The 20,144-nt window shown below is 44.0% G+C and overlaps 2 protein-coding genes and 1 long non-coding RNA gene across 3 annotated transcripts; 1 reads left to right on the top strand and 2 right to left on the bottom strand.

The window, feature by feature from the left end:
- Positions 1-3,301: 3,301 nt before the first annotated feature.
- Positions 3,302-11,628, bottom strand: LOC147795133 (uncharacterized). The gene is made up of 2 exons (XM_087132237.1): positions 8,652-11,628; positions 3,302-3,309 (listed from the first exon to the last, which is right to left on the bottom strand). The coding sequence occupies exons 1-2, from the start codon at positions 11,626-11,628 to the stop codon at positions 3,302-3,304; spliced, it is 2,985 nt and encodes a 994-aa protein (XP_086988363.1).
- Positions 11,629-11,631: 3 nt separating this feature from the next.
- On the bottom strand, positions 11,632-15,262 carry LOC147795132 (uncharacterized). Its single transcript, XR_015424107.1, has 3 exons — positions 15,150-15,262; positions 14,425-14,526; positions 11,632-11,897 (listed from the first exon to the last, which is right to left on the bottom strand). It is a non-coding gene; the product is annotated as an uncharacterized LOC147795132 (long non-coding RNA).
- Positions 15,263-19,211: 3,949 nt separating this feature from the next.
- LOC110986130 (melatonin receptor type 1C-like) lies at positions 19,212-19,899 on the top strand (the record flags this gene model as incomplete). The annotated part of the gene is made up of 1 exon (XM_022247777.2): positions 19,212-19,899. A coding segment is annotated over exon 1 (688 nt), but the record flags the coding sequence as incomplete, so codon positions are not given.
- Positions 19,900-20,144: the final 245 nt, after the last annotated feature.

The raw sequence follows: 20,144 nt of genomic DNA, 5'->3' as shown, positions 1-20,144 counted from the left end.
ATTTTTTTGTCCAATTATAAACCAACCTACATTTTTTGTACATAAGTAAAGAGTAAAACGCTGATTCCAACAAATAAAGTCCAAACATTATCAGCGATCCACCCTACCGCTTTACTTGCTACATTAAATTTCCATGAAAGAATGCTTCCAAAAAACCCAGGCAAAGCGCCTAAAACAGACAAGCCTAATTTCTTTAGCACGTTCGCTAAATTTTGTAATTGCCTTTTAACCCAGTCTGTAATGCCTCCTTTTGACGGTGGTTCTGGTTTTGGACTCGGTTTTGGATCAGTATTTGGCGATGGAGTACCAGCAGCTCTCAGTGCAGCTACGATAAAACTGACTGTGGTACTTATAGCCAAACTAAAAGCCGACAAAATACTCACAATTGTGACGCCCTGTTCTCTAAACAAAGTTCGAATCCGCTCGCGTAAAGTCAGATCGCCACCTAGAACTTTTAATAAAGTCTCTTTCAAAATAACCAGTCGATTTCTAAATCCTGAGGTTAAATTATTTCGCTGCGTTTTTAAACCGTCTAATTCATCGTTTAATTCTTATAGCATTTTTGTTTCGCTTTCTATTTGTTCTTCCGCAATTTCCGGTTCCGCTAACACGCTTTCTGTCATCTGGATATCTTGTTCTACTCTAGAGATTTTAATCTTTATCAATCGTAATTGTCCTCTAAGCTTTTTCAATATTTGGTCTAATCCCACGAGCTCTCCGTAGTTTAACCCATCTGGTTTGTATCTGCCGAGTACTAGTATCAGGTTGAGCTTGTGCCTGCCGGTTACTAGTCTACGGTTGAGCTTGTGCCTGCCGGTTACTAGTCTACGGTTGAGCTTGTGCCTGCCGGTTACTAGTCTACGGTTGAGCTTGTGCCTGCCGGTTACTAGTCTACGGTTGAGCTTGTGCCTGCCGGTTACTAGTCTACGGTTGAGCTTGTGCCTCGAAGTTATCGGTAGAAACTATTTTCCTTAGTATAAGCTCTCAATTCATTAGCGGTATTAGGAAGTTCTTTTGTTTGAACTTCTCCGGACTGTAATTTTTCAAGGTTTTCTTGCTTGATTTACCCTCTAATGTAGACAATTTTAAATATTTATGTTTATCTTTATCGTAGGTCAAATAGATTCTCTGGGTGATATTTTCTTCTTCTTTTTTTAAATAAATGATCGTCTTCATCTAAGTGAAATACACTAGGGCCTGTTATGTATGCTTTGTAGGCCTCGGCATTTTCGGCTGCGTCATAAAATTTGTATACTTTTGCTGCAAACAATTTTAAATTTAATCTTCTAAATTTCTAATAGACATTAGCTTCCGTTTTGGTTTTTCACCCATCGGTAATAGTGGATTGGGGTCTTAGGTCGGTGGTGGTGGTGTTAATTCTTCTGGGTGCTTACCTTGCTCAACGCGCTCAGGATTTTTAATTTTTGTCACAGTCTGAACTTGTGTCTTGACTGGACTCGTTTGTGGAGTTAGTGGAATTTTGGGTTCTTCCTTTGCTGCCTCTATTTCCACCTTCTTTTACTATATAAGAACTTTTGTTTATAGACAAATGTTTTGTTGTAATAAGTGTTGCTACCATGGGTGAAAGGTAAGCACCATATTTATAACAAATTTCACTGAGTAGATGTCCCATCGTTTGGCTAATAATGGGGTCGTTGTTTAAATCCTCGGTTAGATTTTCTTCCGATTTTAAATCTACGTTGAGCCTTACAAGGTCGTTAGGCGTGACTATGACTAAAAGTCGAGCGTATAGACTCAAAATCGAATTGCCCCAAGTTTTAACAATTTCTTTACCGAATCGGAGTTCACAAAGGTTACACAGCTTTTCTTGTTCGGCTGGATTTAGTGATTCGATATCTTTCACAGAATAATCTTTTCCGAGATATTTTAAAGATTCGCCTGGGGCTACTATTGAGCAAAGTCTATCTTTAACGTTGGGTTTAGGTTCAGAAACTTGAGAAGATTTTTGTTTCGTGGTAAAGATTGATTTAATATCGTCCATTTTATATAGAACGCTTATAATTTTGTTAAATTCTAATTTGATACATATATATTTCGTATCATACGTCAAGTTAATCGCTAAATTAATTCGATATTTACTTGATTGTATTCAAACATAAACATATATTATTTAATTATAACAAATAAAAAAAATTGCTTGAACTAAGCTGCATTAGCCCAGTTCAAGCAATTTTAAGCAAATTTTAACTAGTTTACTTTAGCTATTCAATCGCTATAAATGTGTTGATTCATGAATCATGTCACACTTTTTTGTGACACTGCACTTAAGGCAACAGAGAACACAGTTCCATTTAAGATGACCTATCGAATTATCTAATCGTTCAATCGTTCCTAAATCAGATTTAATTTCTAAAAATTACAATTTTACTTTGCAATCGCTGTAATAACAATATTTATTGTCATCTATTAACGCTTACAAAAAATATTTATCAATGAATTGCTTAGGAGTTTATCGATTATATCTTTTATTGCTTTGATTGCAGGTATATATCCAATTGCGTATTGTAATTTTGATCGCATTGCGGCAGATTTTACAACTTTGTCTTAATTTCTTGTGCTCGCGAACAGAAGCACCGTGACATTCGACGCAATGGGATCTTTGTTTCTTATGCTCGCATATTGAAGCACCATTAGGAAATGTTGAGCCGTAATCAACGTTTTGTGAAAGTGAAAGAGGATTCTTGTTTTTGTGTGATAGTATGAAATCTTTGTGGGAATTTTGGCTGTTGAACGAGCAGGTAATAATGAGCCCTACAGTTGTAATTCGAATTAGCCTATTATGGCGGACACAACAGGAAAGCGCTATTTAGTTTTGGGTAAATCTTTAGAGGTTGCTCACATTTATCCATTTAAATATAGGGTTTTGCCCTTACCCAACGTACATATTGATAAACACTGTATGCTCAGTGCTTGTCCGAGCTCTCGGACAAGCACTGAGCATACAGTGTAAATGTAATTGTAAGTTTCAATGTAAAGTGAAGGTTGATGTCGATTTTGACTGCGTTTTTAATGTGAAAAAGAGTACTTTTTGGTTGAGTCCAAGAAACTGAAAGATTGGTCGAATTAAAAGGTATCAGCCTGAGTGTATGGGTTGCATTCTTTAATTTCCGTCAGCCTAAGTTTACCTAACTGTGTAAAGTCGAACAAGATTTGTGATTAAAACTAAGCCTAAAGGGCAGGTTTTATAAGGCTTATTTCTAACAAATTAGCAAAAACATTCGGAAAGAACTCTATATATGAATCAAAATGGACGTCACTTGTGTTTTCCTTCAGTGATCTATCAGCCATCTGAAAGAACAAAATGTCCAAGTCCAATTTTATCAGCAGTGAAAATATTGAGGTATTCACTTAAAAAAATTTCCACTGAGTCTCATTCATAAATTTTGTGCACAGGGTGCCAAGCGGCGTGTGTATAAAAATTATATTTTTGCTTTCCTCGGGAGCTAAAAAATAAAAAATCAACGAACATTCAGGACTGAGTTGTGAACTATTTTGAAATAAATGGTCCAATTATAATCAACACACTTATACCCCGATGGCTGCTGGTATTGGTACACTATTTGCTTGCGAGATTGAGTGGGGGCACCCTTTCTGAACACGCATCAGGAACATCTAGCTGTTTTCAAATGCATTGTCGTCAAACTGGTCTTTTTATCTGATTTTTTAACCACTTTCTAATGCTCTCGCATTTACGGGTTTTTATCCCCATTTCAGACCTCACCTCCCCTCCCCATGAGATAGTGCGGCCACTCCCCTTCCAGTAAATGGTAGATCCAATTTTGCATCTTTTGTCCTGTCCACTTTAAAGTAAATAATGATGGATTCGCACTTTGCCATGTTTGTGAGAGGATTTGTGCATGTTCGCACTGCAGTTGCTACGCAACCAGCGTTCCTCTGCAATTTTCGGACTCATTAAATTTACAATGAACCCTGTGTTCAAATATCCATTCCTCAGACACATTGGCGAATAATGAGGCAATCACCTTTTGATGATGGATTCGGCTGTAACTTTAATCTAGATTTTTCGGGTTCACTCTAATCAAATTGAACATAAAAATGTCACACAGCAAATCGATTTTTTTTTCAGATGTTTGGTTTGGCCCCGTTAAAACAATTCTCCTCAGTGCTGCCCTTGTAGATTCAATTTTAAGTTTTCACGTTTTGTTATCTACTCAACTGAGTTTAAATAGAAAGTCAAATCGGGCAACTCAGAACACCATATCACATTAGTAATAAATATACACACGAATTAATCTTATTATCAAAACAATCTGAAGAAATCTAATTAAAACATTTTGGTCAAATGAAATGTTCATCAAATTGTAAAAAAGTGATAAGTACATATAAATGAAAGCTAACATCCACGAAGCCGGAAACTGTCAACACGTCTGCAGAAAATTGAAGCACAGGGTTAACACTCATCAGAAATCCTACATTTTGATTATGTAGAATCAGAACGTGTAATATTGTCTGAATGTGTAGATTTGGCCTTGATTTATGCCATTGATGTGCAAAGGAAATTTTTTTCGAATAGGCATTGGACTAAAGATCTAAGTAACATCAGATGTAATTTTTCTTCGAGCAGTCTGTGATATACTGATTGGAGTAAGCCTGAAAGTATTTATTTTACTGTCAAAGCGTTCTTCAGGAAAACGCAAGTATCATTGTGTATATCAAGCCGCCCCTATTTAATGTTTTGGTGCACTTTAGAAGCGGGCATGTTATAGTTCAGGAGTGTTCTGTAGGGAGTACTTTTTTTTCCTCAGGAACCCCAATTTGTTGTGTCAGATACAAATCAGATTAAAGCTCCCAACTTCAATTACTTTGAAATTACTCCATTTCATATACCACGATTTTATTCTCCAGTTCCTCAAGCTCATTTTCAAAGAAACTTTGGGCATACAAACATATTCACTCGTTGGTGTTAATAAATGTTACTCTTTCTTCTCCAAATGAGTTCAATTTCGAATTCCTGTGGTTAACATAATTATCAGTTTCATTTCATGTGATGTTTTGACGAACCATCCTTGAAACATTCCAGTACAGGGAGAGAATCACACTTTACCAAACCGATACATCATCCATCGTAAAGGCCCGATGAACTTTCCAACCCGCTCATTAAACAATCTAATAAGATTGGTTTTGTATTCTGATGGTTCAGCTTCTGAAACTGGCTTACGGCTTGAACTTTCCACTCCATCAGTAAAGCAACCATCATTCTTGGCCATGTCACAGGACATTTCTTTAGTGCTTAACACAGATGCATTTTCCAGTGTGGTGGAAACTGCACCAGAATATGGAGGAAGTATGGTGCTACCAGTTGGTGGGTCTGCAGATGGTTCTGCACTAGAACTAGACGACCTACTCAACCCTGAGGAAATAGATGACGTTGGTCCAACTGAGGCTGATGGACTAGCAGTAGACGACTCACTCGACCGTGAGACACTGACAGCAGTCGGCGGAGCTGTTGATCTTGCTGAGGTTGATGGACTAGCACTAGGCGACTCACTCGACACTGAGGCACTGACAGCAGTTGGCGGAGCTGTTGATCCTGCTGAGGTTGATGGACTAGCACTAGACGACTCACTCGACATGGAGGCACTGACAGCAGTCGGCGGAGCTGTTGATCCTGCTGAGGTTGATGGACTAACACTAGACGACTCACTCGACACTGAGGCACTGACAGCAGTCGGCGGAGCTGTTGATCCTGCTGAGGTTGATGGACTAGCACTAGAAGACTCACTCGACACTGAGGCACTGACAGCAGTCGGCGGAGCTGTTGATCCTGCTGATGCTGATGGACTAGCACTAGACGACTCACTCGACATGGAGGCACTGACAGCAGTCGGCGGAGCTGTTGATCCTGCCGAGGTTGATGGACTAGCACTAGACGACTCACTCGACATGGAGGCACTGACAGCAGTCGGCGGAGCTGTTGATCCTGCTGAGGTTGATGGACTAGCACTAGACGACTCACTCGACACTGAGGCACTGACAGCAGTCGACGGAGCTGTTGATCCTGCTGATGCTGATGGACTAGCACTTGACGACTCACTCAACCCTGAGACACTGACAGCAGTCGGGGGAGCTGTTGATCCTGCTGACAATGGTGGACTAGCAGTAGACACATCACTAGACCCCGAGACACTGACAGCAGTAGGTGGGGCTGTTGATCCTGCTGACACAGATGGACTAGCACTTGACGACTCACTGGACCCTGAGGCACTGCCAGGAGTCGGCGGAGCTGTTGATCCTGCTGAGGTTGATGGACTAGGACTAGAAGACTCACTCGACACTGAGGCACTGACAGCAGTCGGCGGAGCTGTTGATCCTGCTGACACAGATGGACTAGCACTTGACGACTCACTGGACCCTGAGGCACTGCCAGCAGTCGGCGGAGCTGTTGATCCTGCTGAGGTTGATGGACTAGGACTAGAAGGCTCACTCGACACTGAGGCACTGACAGCAGTCGGCGGAGCTGTTGATCCTGCTGACACAGATGGACTAGCACTTGACGACTCATTGGACCCTGAGGCACTGCCAGGAGTCGGCGGAGCTGTTGATCCTGCTGAGGTTGAGGGACTAGGACTAGAAGACTCACTCGACACTGAGGCACTGACAGCAGTCGGCGGAGCTGTTGATCCTGCTGACACAGATGGACTAGCACTTGACGACTCACTGGATCCAGAGACACTGACAGCAGTCAGCGGAGCTGCTGGTCCTTCTGAGGTTGATGGACTAGCACTAGACGACTCACTTGGCACTGAGGGACTGACAGCAGTCGGCGGAGCTGTTGATCCTGCTGAGGTTGATGGACTAGCACTAGACGACTCACTCGACATGGAGGCACTGACAGCAGTCGACGGAGCTGTTGATCCTGCTGAGGTTGATGGACTAGCACTAGACGACTCACTCGACATGGAGGCACTGACAGCAGTCGGCGGAGCTGTTGATCCTGCTGAGGTTGATGGACTAGCACTAGACGACTCACTCGACATGGAGGCACTGACAGCAGTCGGCGGAGCTGTTGATCCTGCTGACAATGGTGGACTAGCAGTAGACACATCACTAGACCCCGAGACACTTACAGCAGTAGGTGGGGCTGTTGATCCTGCTGACACAGATGGACTAGCACTTGACGACTGACTGGACCCCAAGACACTGACAGCAGTTGGCGGAGCTGTTGATCCTGCTGACACAGATGGACTAGCACTTGACGACTCACTGGACCCTGAGACACTGACAGCAGTCGGCGGAGCTGTTGATCCTGCTGACGCTGATTGATTAGCACTAGACAAATCACTTGACACCAAGGCACTGACAGCAGTCGGCGGAGCTGTTGATCCTGCTGAGGTTGATGGACTAGCACTAGGCGACTCACTCGACACTGAGGCACTGACAGCAGTCGGTGGAGCTGTTGATCCTGCTGAGGTTGATGGACTAGCACTAGAAGACTCACTGGACACTGAGGCACTGACAGCAGTCGGCGGAGCTGTTGATCCTGATGAGGTTGATGGACTAGCACTAGAAGACTCACTCGACACTGAGGCACTGACAGCAGTCGGCAGAGCTTTTGATCCTGCTGACGCTGATGGACTTGCACTAGACGACTCACTCGACACAGAGGCACTGATAGCAGTTGGCGAAGCTGTTGATCCTGCTGATGCTGACGGACTAGCACTTGACGACTCTCTGAACCCTGAGACACTGACAGCAGTCGGCGGAGCTGTTGATCCTGCTGATGCTGATGGACTAGCACTAGAAGACTCACTCGACACTGAGGCACTGACAGCAGTCGGCGGAGCTGTTGATCCTGCTGACGCTGATGGACTAGCACTTGACGATTCACTCCACCCTGAGACACTGACAGCAGTAGGAGGGGCTGTTGATCCTGCTGACACAGATGGACTAGCACTTGACGACTCACTCGACACCGAGGCACTGACAGCAGTTGGTGGGGCTGTTGATCCTGCTGACACAGATGGACTGGCACTTGACGACTGACTGGACCCCAAGACACTGACAGCAGTTGGTGGAGCTGATGATCCTGCTGACGCTGATTGACTAGCACTTGACGACTCACTCGACACCGAGGCACTGACAGCAGTCGGCGGAGCTGTTGATCCTGCTGACGCTGATTGACTAGCACTAGAAGACTCACTCGACACTGAGGCACTGACAGCAGTTGGCGGAGCTGTTGATCCTGCTGACACAGATGGACTAGCACTTGACGACTCACTCGACACCGAGGCATTGACAGCAGTTGGCGGAGCTGTTGATCCTGCTGACGCAGATGGACTAGCACTAGAAGACTCACTCGACACTGAGGCACTGACAGCAGTTGGCGGAGCTGTTGATCCTGCTGACGCTGATGGACTAGCACTAGAAGACTCACTCGACACTGAGGCACTGACAGCAGTTGGCGGAGCTGTTGATCATGCTGACGCAGATGAACTAGCACTAGAAGACTCACTCGACACTGAGGCACTGACAGCAGTTGGGAGAGCTGTTGATCCTGCTGACGCTGTTGGACTAGCACTAGAAGACTCACTCGACACTGAGGCACTGACAGCAGTTGGCGGAAGCTGTTGATCCTGCTGACGCTGATGGACTAGCACTAGAAGACTCACTCGACACTGAGGCACTGACAGCAGTTGGCGGAGCTGTTGATCCTGCTGACGCTGATGGACTAGCACTAGAAGACTCACTCGACACTGAGGCACTGACAGCAGTTGGCGGAGCTGTTGATCCTGCTGACACAGATGAACTAGCACTTGACGACTCACTCGACACCGAAGCACTGACAGCAGTTGGCGGAGCTGTTGATCCTGCTGACACAGATGGACTAGCACTTGACGACTCACTGGATCCAGAGACACTGACAGCAGTCAGTGGAGCTGCTGGTCCTGCTGAGGTTGATGGACTAGCACTAGACGACTCACTTGACACTGAGGCACTGACAGCAGTCGGCGGAGCTGTTGATCCTGCTGAGGTTGATGGACTAGCACTAGACGACTCACTCGACATGGAGGCACTGACAGCAGTCGACGGAGCTGTTGATCCTGCTGAGGTTGATGGACTAGCACTAGACGACTCACTCGACATGGAGGCACTGACAGCAGTCGGCGGAGCTGTTGATCCTGCTGAGGTTGATGGACTAGCACTAGACGACTCACTCGACATGGAGGCACTGACAGCAGTCGGCGGAGCTGTTGATCCTGCTGACAATGGTGGACTAGCAGTAGACACATCACTGGACCCCGAGACACTTACAGCAGTAGGTGGGGCTGTTGATCCTGCTGACACAGATGGACTAGCACTAGAAGACTCACTCAACACTGAGGCACTGACAGCAGTTGGCGGAGTTGTTGATCCGGCTGACGCTGATGGACTACCACTAGAAGACTCACTCGACACTGAGGCACTGACAGAAGTTGGCGGAGCTGTTGATCCTGCTGACGCTGATGGACTAGCACTAAAAGACTCACTCGACACTGAGGCACTGACAGCAGTTGGTGGAGCTGTTGATCCTGCTGACGCTGATGGACTAGCACTAGAAGACTCACTCGACACTGAGGCACTGACAGCAGTTGGCGGAGCTGTTGATCCTGCTGACACAGATGGACTAGCACTTGACGACTCACTCGACACCGAGGCACTGACAGCAGTTGGCGGAGCTGTTGATCCTGCTGACGCTGATGAACTAGCACTAGACGACTCACTCGCCACAGAGGCACTGACAGCAGTCGGCGGAGCTGTTGATCCTGCTGACGCTGATTGATTAGCACTAGACGAATCACTCGACCCTGAGACACTGACAGCAGTCGGGGGAGCTGTCGATCCTGCTGACGATGGTGGACTAGCAGTAGACGCATCACTGGACCCCGAGACACTGACAGCAGTTGGTGGGGCTGTTGATCCTGCTGACACAGATGGACTAGCACTTGACAATGCACTCGACACCGAGGCACTGCCAGCAGTTGGCGGAGCTGTTGATCCTGCTGACGCTGATGGACTAGCACTAGAAGACTCACTCGACACTGAGGCACTGACAGCAGTTGGCGGAGCTGTTGATCCTGCTGACACAGATGGACTAGCACTAGAAGACTCACTCGACACTGAGGCACTGACAGCAGTTGGCGGAGCTGTTGATCCTGCTGACGCTGATGGACTAGCACTAGAAGACTCACTCGACACTGAGGCACTGACAGCAGTTGGCGGAGCTGTTGATCCTGCTGACGCTGATGGACTAGCACTAGAAGACTCACTCGACACTGAGGCACTGACAGCAGTTGGCGGAGCTGTTGATCCTGCTGACGCTGATGGACTAGCACTAGAAGACTCACTCGACACTGAGGCACTTACAGCAGTTGGCGGAGCTGTTGATCCTGCTGACGCTGATGGACTAGCACTAGAAGACTCACTCGACACTGAGGCACTGACAGCAGTTGGCGGAGCTGTTGATCCTGCTGACACAGATGAACTAGCACTTGACGACTCACTCGACACCGAGGCACTGACAGCAGTTGGCGGAGCTGTTGATCCGGCTGACGCTGATGAACTAGCACTAGACGACTCACTCGACACAGAGGCACTGACAGCAGTGGGCGGAGCTGTTGATCCTGCTGACGCTGATTGATTAGCACTAGACGAATCACTCGACCCTGAGACACTGACAGCAGTCGGGGGAGCTGTCGATCCTGCTGACGATGGTGGACTAGCAGTAGACGCATCACTGGACCCCGAGACACTGACAGCAGTTGGTGGGGCTGTTGATCCTGCTGACACAGATGGACTAGCACTTGACAATGCACTCGACACCGAGGCACTGACAGCAGTTGGCGGAGCTGTTGATCCGGCTGACGCTGATGGACTAGCACTTGACGACTCACTCGACACCGAGGCACTGACAGCAGTTGGTGGGGCTGTTGATCCTGCTGACACAGATGGACTGGCACTTGACAACTGACTGGACCCCAAGACACTGACAGCAGTTGGCGGAGCTGTTGAGCCTGCTGACACAGATGGACTAGCACTTGACGACTCACTGGACCCTGAGACACTGACAGCAGTAGGCGGAGCTGTTGATCCTGCTGACGCTGATTGACTAGCACTAGACGAATCACTCGACACCGAGGCACTGACAGCAGTTGGCGGAGATGTTGATCCTGCTGATGCTGATGGATTAGCCCTGGACGACTCACTCAATCCTGAGACACTAGAAGCAGTCGCTGGAGCTGTTGATCCTGCAGAAATCATGGTGTTGGATCCAGATGACTGTAGTGGGTTGGAATTGTAAGGATCACCAGACATCATGGTATTGGTAGAATCGGACATGTACGCCATGGTGTCGGTTCCAGATGAAGGTGGTGAGTTGGAAATATAAGGATCACCAGACATCATGGTATTGGTAGAATCGGACATGTACACCATGGTGTCGGTTCCAGATGAAGGTGGTGAGTTGGAAATGTAAGGATCACCAGACATCATGGTATTGGTAGAATCGGACATGTACTCCATGGTGTCGGTTGCAGAGGATGGTGGTGGGTTGGAACTGTAAGGATCACCAGACATCATGGTAATGGTGGAATCAGGCATGTAGACCATGGTGTCGGTTCTAGATGAAGGTGCTGAGTTGGAACTGTAAGGATTGCCAGACATCATGGTATTGGTAGAATCGGACATGGAGACCATGGTGTCGGTTCCAGAGGATGGTGGTGGGTTTGATCTGAAATGATCTCCAGACATCATGGTATTAGTGGAGCCAGGCGCCACGGTATTAGTTTTAGCAGAAGTTTCCGCACTTGAATTCAGTGCCTGGCTAGATGTCATGACGGTTGGTGCTACAGAACTTGGCTCAACAGATGTGGATCCTCCTACAAAATTTTTAAAAATTGAATGAAAATTTACTTTATTAATTTGCATGCATTGTGTTGTCGAAATGAAAATAGTATGTTTTAGGTTTATAAAGTTGGTTCATATTAAGGGGAACGGCGAAACAAATTTGACGTCAATAAATGTTTGCAGCGAAATTGGCTGAGATGAAATCTGTCCACGTTTTGCACTTTTACAAGTTCAAGTTGAGCTCAAATGGAGTTTGCCAAATGCTTCTCACCCGATTTACTTCACAAAGCCCCCCCCTCCATAGAAGGTCCGCATTTGTTTTGTCTCGGATGATTAACGTGTCGTGGCGAGTTAAACTGGCCCAAGATATCTGATTAACTGGCTCTACGCCTGTATGATGTATTAATCGCTGAATTATCCTGTGCTTTACTAATACCTTAATGCCTTAATATGATGATTTTTGCGGCTTAGTTTGTTTTATTAGAAGTCCAATAAAACAAAGAGTCGATCCATTTTGAGCGACAATGAGTGGAGTCATTTTGGATTGTGATAAAATCCTGTTTCGGTAAAAAAGGCTAGGCCTTCTAACTTTTAAGACAATATAAAATGCTGATTAACGTCTGAATTCAATTCCCCGAAACATGATAAAGTATATAATGTTCTATCTTGTCAGTGCACAAACAGCATATTCCATTTCATGTGATTGTAATATTATCAAATTGAAGAAAATTTAGTCCGATTACAGTCCTTAATTTGAGTTTCAAAATAAAACACGATTAAGTAATGATAAAGGATGAAGAAAACAGCGCTAATTATTCCTTCTACCCGGCAGGGTTCATTTGTATTACACGCACACGTAGGCCTATCTATGTGCTTCTTATTTGGTGTGGTTTAAGTTTCATTTGGAATGTACGCCTAAGTATTAACAAAACAAAAATCCCAGTCATGATCGTTATTCCAGACATTCACTTTAAAACAGTGATGACAAATGACACAAAATGTATAATGAATTTACTTTCAATCTATATTTGACATATTGAAACCGAATATGAACGCCTGAATTCCTGAACCATTTCACAAGAGCCAATAAATTTGCAAAACCGCTGTGGTATTATGCAGGATGTTGAATTCCCAGTTTGGTCATTTTCCCCAGGGAATTCAAATGCGACGAATGCCATCAATTCACCATGAAGGGTCTGCAATGTGTATCGGTCCGTCAAAAAACGCTGATCTTAATTTGCAGCACAAAATTCATCTCATGGCCCAGAAAACTGGGATAATAGGTGTTAAGTACCAACTAAAGAGCCATACCAGCCCCGTTCCGTTTTCGAATTAATACTGAAATGGGATCTAGTGATTCCATTTTTGTTCATAAACATACAAACATGCAGATTCTAATTACAGTGCTTTTTGGGGAGAATGCCAAACAAGGTAATAATATAAAGCAATTTAATTCTAGCCCGTGTAATTAAAGAGCTCAACGGGAAATCCCACTGAAACGGCATTCGTAACGGCGTAAACCATTCAGTTGCAATCTCTGCTGTCTTGCAAGGGTTTACTCCGAAGTTTACCCTTCAGATCGGATCAATTTGCCAAACTTTACGAAACTTCGTAACGTTAGTCGTGTCGTGGATATAAAAGAATCGAAAAAAAAAATCGAATCCAATAATAAAATGAATGTGGGGTTTTGCTTTTCTTTGAATAATAATTCTCACTTGCCTAAATTCACGAAAAAATTAAATATCAGTGGTGAAGCATAAAGTTATGAAGATAGTAAAATATTCCCCGTTTGCTTGTTTGTCCGTGTCTACTTGTCATTTTGCCTTGAGAAAGATTCTGCTAGGTTCGAAAACGTCAGGCTCCTCATGTTTTGTGCTTCGTATTTAAGTCACTGTAGTCATCAAGCCGTTTGCAGCAGTTTTGTATTACATATGTTCAAGGTGATAAATTGACTGAACAAACTTCACTTGGAAGAAAGAAATATCAACAACTACCTTGCATATCTCAGCTTAGTTTCCAAAAAGGAAGTCACACTTCCCCAACAGGTATTTTGGTATTCTTACAATAACAATTATCAAAATTTAGTGGAGTTCACGATGAAAAAATTCAATCCCAGAACAAATTTAATATGCAATGTTGAAACCTGCTTTTATTTTTAATAAGGCGAGGATGTGTGGTTTCCCACATCCCAAAGGATTTCTTCTCTCTAAATCATATGTTTCCATGAAATTAGGCTTTAATAGTTTCCTCTAGTTTTGCATCACAACTTTGAAATAACAAAGCCAGGAGCTATGGAGGTTAATATTTAGAGTAAAAGTTTCGGTTCAATCTCAGAGATATTACTTTTATATAATGATGTCATTACTTTAATTTTAGATTGTACTGAGGTTGTTTGCTAACATTTCCAACCCGTCAATCATCCATACAATAAATATCGAATAAAAGCCGTACCGAAGAAGATTTCCCCAAAATATGTGCTCTTGGTGAAATGAAATGAAAATAACTCGGAATTTATAGAATTGATATCTTGTCAATTTAGTTTACAAACATCCAACTCACCAGAGCTTGCCTCTGCCGTGGACCGAGTCAAGGCGGCAGTAAAAACACAGAGCACAACGAAACGCAATGGATTCCCGGCCATTCTGTCTTGAGGGCCGGCACCTGTGGAGTAAATCATTTTCAGTTCTAGTTATAGAAGAAAAGATCTTGATTCCGAATATTCTAATCAATGCCTTGTTAATTCGTTAAACACGTCATCTTCAAGCCGATCTTTTCTGACAAGGATTTCGGAGACAGTTTTAGATGACTGCAAGGTATTCTAATTCGTTGTGCTTTAGTTCATGTTAATAGCTATCCGATGTATCTCATACATGATCCTAGTAGAAACAACGATGATAATTGTTCTCGTTTTCATTCCTTTCAGAATAGGAAGGTATTACTGTTAGAGTAGCGACCGTGGTCCTGATTCAACCTGCTGGCTCACCAATCGCTTGAAGTTCTGCAGCGGTTGTTACGGTTAATGACATTAATGTAGACGTGTTTCAAGGATCAGATTATGCTTCAGTATAATGTGTATGAAGTATAATCTCTTTCACACTATAATCCAGCATTTCATTCTGGCTCTTCCTAGCACTTCGCCATAGCGAATAACGTCCACGTGGTGGTACAACTACATATAAATTGCCTTCCTTGTAGCATATCTTGATAGTGGGTGGCTCAAACACTTTATCATTGCATTAAAAGATGGAATGCTGTATTAGACGATTAAAACGTATTGTTTGTACCAAGCGCTCGCTGAAGTTCCTGTATATCCCAAATCGACAGAGCTTCAAGTCTGAGAGAGGGTTTTGCAACTAACGGCAGAGATTAAAACTCAAATGCTTTAAGCCCTCCCAACCTTAGGATGAACTCACTTCTCAAAGGGACACACCATGTTATCCGGGTCTGTTATGGTTACACGGCGCTTATAGAAGTTGGAACAACACGCCGCTGGAAGCCCTAGAACTTTCCGCCTATCCAAATAAAGTTGCTATTTGCGGATTCTCTCAGAGAGGCTGGAGTTTCAAGTCTTCAGCTTTTTATCCTACCTGTACTGTGCCCTTAGGGGGTAATTTTACATGTCTGACAGAAAGGAAGAAAGAAAGCCATCACGCCTGCTTTCCCCCTTCCATTAGGTTTTACAATTTGCTGTTTCATTCGGCAGATGTTTGTGGCCTATGGTGTGTGAGAAATACCAATGGAACGGTCCTCATCTGCATTCCCTTTTTTCAGTTAAGCAAACACTCCGTGTGGGTTTTAGTTGTGTTTACGCAAGGAGCAAACACTTTCTTGCAATTAATTAATTGTGGAAGTATTCAGATTCTTTGCATTGTAAAGTTGTTTTCTAGATGTAATATGGACTTTGGGGTTATTTTTTAAAACTTTGGTTCTAAAGCATTAGTCTTATCCTTTCATGGTAATATTGGTAGGGAATTTCTGAAGGCCGAAAAATAGACATTTGCTCGTACATTGTTTTTTAATAGGAGCCTGCAAGATTTTTCTTTCTCCGAAGAAATTTTTTGAAGGGTCGGGCTGACGAAAGAGTTTTCTCATTGCAAAACACTTAGAATTTGTTATATGTGTTTCTTACAGGGCAGCCGATCCGTCGTCTTGATTTGTAAGAAGATGCGGTGATTCCTTACAGTTAGAGAATTTGACAAGATCCCCCAAGGAAAAATCTTGATTGCTTGCCCTCTCGCCATTTCCCCTCCGATTTCTAAAGCCGAAGGTCCTTCAGAGAGACAAGTCGACAGGAGTTTTGCAAGAGGAGAGCTTAACTCAAAGGTTAGTTGCGTCTTCCGCTTTGAGTCGGTGTTTGTTTTGAGCACTTCAAGAGCCAACGGGCCAGACCTCTTCAGATCGAGAATGAATAGGGGACTAGCATAACAATCAAGGCACGCCCAGGCGAGAAAACTGATGAATTTGCCCAGAAGCTCAGCCCGGACTTACGCTGGAAGACGTATGCGTGCAGTTCCCTCGAAGAATGTATCTCTCTTAGACATTCATACAGTGATGGCAAAGGCTGCAGTTGAGGGGCCTCTCTTGTGCTATGTTTTCACGTTTGGACGACATACTTATTGTTCCTCTTTCCTTATCTTTCCTCGCGTATAAACTCACTACAAACCTAACTGTATTTGTAAGAAGATGGAACTGTGGCGCGGCGGAGTGAGGTAATTTTTGATCGAGAATGGGATAAACCTGAAATAAGCACTGGTGCCCATCCGCTGAAAGGAAGACTTTTTATCGGCCACCCCACCTTCATAAAATCGAAAGGGCGAGGGGGGGGGGAGCTGGACACGATCTTTCTATGGTGGCGCTGTACAAAGCGATGAGTTTCGGAAGATAAATGGTACCTTACAGGTATTGAAGTTCGCACGACTTTAGTAAAGCGCGCTCTTGAAAAAGGAACACTTTAAAAGGGCACATACAGTATAAATAAACATAAAACTGTTTACAGATCATTTGGAGATAGGGTAAGTGCTTTCAGTATTTTGATATTTCGATATTAGGCCTACCCTGAATTTCCTTTTTATTTTTTGGCTTTTTGAGCCATTTTTGATCTAAAGGGAACGGCAACTTCCAAGAGCATATGCATACGACACAAACTACATGTCCAAGCCGTAACTCTTAAACGTTACGCTGTTCAGTCAGATTGGTCCAAATGCACTGTCCAGGGCGGTCACCCAGGGCTGTCGTCGCAATGGATGGCTTTTTTATTTTATGAATTGAAAAATCCTTTTAAAATATCCATTTCGACTGACGGCTGGCACAAATTTTCTGACAAAGGGCAAGTTCGATCACTAATTTGTTAACCACTGGTCGATTTTCCATGATGCCCGATAAATAGTTAATGCATCGGTTATCAATCAAACTCGACCACTGACTGCTGACTATTTGGTTGACTATTTGTCGCTGATGGAACTTACCTACATTTTGTGTGCTTTGGATTTTTTTATTTTCGTCAGCCGCATTGAGGGCGCCCTATTCTTCGTGTGTTAGAGCTATTAGACTAAGTTGACTTTTCAAATGGAAACTTTATTTTGTTCCATTGAAATGAACAAAATTACGATAACTTAAAAAGAAATTAATTATTTACAGATAAAAAAAATTTTAACAGAAGTGAACAAAATAAAGGTCAATGACAAACAGGATAAGGTAAACGAAAACGAATTATGGCGTTTGAAGGTTCGATGAATTTTCCCTTGGAGAGATCACTTTATGGCCTTTGCGTCAACTGTTGATCACATTAACAACGTTTATAAGGACAAACGCATGGTAAATCAAAGACCGCAGAGAGTGTGTGCCAACTCAGGTGATGCCTTTTGGTTTTATCTGCTTTAGTTGTTGCAACGCAAAAGTGTTACCAAAAACCATTTCCAGGACATCATGCTTCGCTGAAAACGACTCTTGAGGTGTCACAAATTAAATGATAAAAGATATCTCCAAACACATTATACTCAATGTTCTATCCCCTTTCACGCTCCACCCCAATCCGAACCTCTCACTGTGACTTCTGCACAGTTTGTGAGGTTTGACATCAATCTTGTCAACCCACACCGCGACAAATCGCAAAGCCGCTGATAGATTAATTTGATTAATTTAGAAATGACCTGACGTCAACAGCGTTGCCTTTCCCTAACGCGTATCAGGTCAGAGACTGTTCATAATTCGTTTTTCATTTCCTTCACAGTATTTTGCAGAAGAAATTAAAGCCAGACGCAGAAGGACACGTAGATGGGTACTTCCTCCATTATCGGACAAGTTAATTTGACAGTAGACGTCCCAGAGGACCGAGAACTAATTTATTCACTCTTCGTAGTCCATTTGATGTTATTTGTCTAAACCATTGAGTGCTTCCTGTTTATCTGACTTGGCATTTTTGTAAAAGTCTCTTTGTTTACCAGTATACCGAAAGTCCTGATCCTACTCTTGGGGCTTTGTATACGAATGTAAACAGTTGTAAGTTGAAACAGAATATAACTCCATGTAGTCAAATCAAAATCAAATTTACCAAGTTCTATTTCCATGACAACATCGGAAGCTGAGCCAGATTGATGGATTTCAATTAAGTTGTCTTTGGCCGTGCACAGCCCACGCTGATTTATCGGCACATCACCATGTCGCTTTTGTCATCGAAATGGCGTAAGTGCACGGTTGCACTATCTAGATGCTGTAGTTTTAATGAACGGTGTAGTCGTGTTTATTTCTTGGTCTCATCTATTACGTATACGGTAAAGGCCATGGCGACACTTGTACTTCACTTCTAGAAGTTGGCAGAAGGAGGGAAAGGAACCGAGTCAGCTAGAAAGATCTATCGTGTCAGCAACTACGTATGAGCCTAGCGACGAGTTGCTGTTTTTGACAAGCGGGATTTAACGGTTTTTCCAGTTGCATGTTTACCGTTGATCGTGAAACACTTCTTTTTGCAATTTTCAGTGCACAAGAGAAAAAAGTCCCTGGAATTTCAGGCGGATCTTCATATCGTCACGATGTCAGCTGAAACGCTAAACTTCACGAACTCCTCCACAGAATGTAGCATACGAAGTGAGATTCCAGACACAACACGGATGAATATCGCCCCCGCGGCTACACTAACGCCGGAAGAATTAATGTTACTTTATGCTGACGATACAGGGTTGAATACATTGTTTTTCATCCTTATACTGCTTGAGCTGATCCTGGGAACATCAGGCAACACTCTCGTCATAGCGGCAGTGTTGATTAACAAAAAACTTCGTAAGATCCAGTACGTTTTCGTTTTAAATCTGGCTGTCGCTGATCTTTTTGTATCGGCTTGTTTGAATGGAATGCATCTCATGAGTATCTCTAGTTACGGAAAGTATTTCGAGGTGGGCTCCCGGTGCGAAGTCATTGGGCTCCTGTGCACCTTCGGCTGCGCAACGTCGCTGTACAGCATTGCTGCCGTCGCTCTTAATCGTTACACCTCCATTTGTCACCGCCTTGCCTACCCGACGGTCTTCTCCAAAAAGACAGTCCCCATGTTGGTAGCGTGCACTTGGCTCGTTGGTGTCTGTGCAGAGGCAATCTCGTGGGCCTCCAAGGGATTTCTGAACCGCATTGTGCCGGAACTTTTCATCTGCATGAGCTCTCTCCACCTCCAGTCGTCCACCGTGAGTCAGGCAATAGTGTTCTGGTTTGCTGGATTTGGATTTCCTTTGGGTCTTATCGTCTTCTCCTACCTGCGCATATGGCTCTATAACCGAGCATCTAAGAAGACCTTGCGAGACATCTCTGGAAATGGAAGTAGCAGACCTAAAGTTCTCACCAACACCGATCGCCGTCTCCTTCGCACCCTACTGACGCTGGTCGTGGCCGTGTTGCTTCTTCTTGGTCCTTTCTATCTCATCTTCACCTTCAAAGTTGCTGTGCCCAGAGTTATCCTGATTTTGACCTTCGCCATGTTCCATCTCAACAGCAGCATCAACTGCATCCTGTACGCGCTCATCAACCGTGATTTTCGCCGCGGTTACCGAGGTGTGGTAGATCGCTGCCGTCGGCTTGTTGACAGGGTTCGACATGTCGGCTGTCTGCGTCGAAACACGAATTCTGACGTGTACGTGATCAGTGGTGATCAAACCACGGATCACCTACGTACTTAACAAGACATGTTCCTTTTTGTGTTTTCTGATCTCATAATACCATAGCAACCAACTATAGAACGTAGGTTATTGTCACTGTTCAAGCATTTCCAATCCTCAGTAGACAAAGTATAGTCTAAT

The sequence above is a fragment of the Acanthaster planci genome, unplaced genomic scaffold (genome assembly GCF_054643075.1).
Source record: "Acanthaster planci isolate LZ-2023a unplaced genomic scaffold, COTS_SCS Contig152, whole genome shotgun sequence".
NCBI classification, from domain to species: Eukaryota; Metazoa; Echinodermata; class Asteroidea; order Valvatida; family Acanthasteridae; genus Acanthaster; species Acanthaster planci.
The sequence above is the reverse complement of the archived record's forward strand: the minus strand, read 5'-3'. Positions and strand labels throughout refer to the sequence as shown.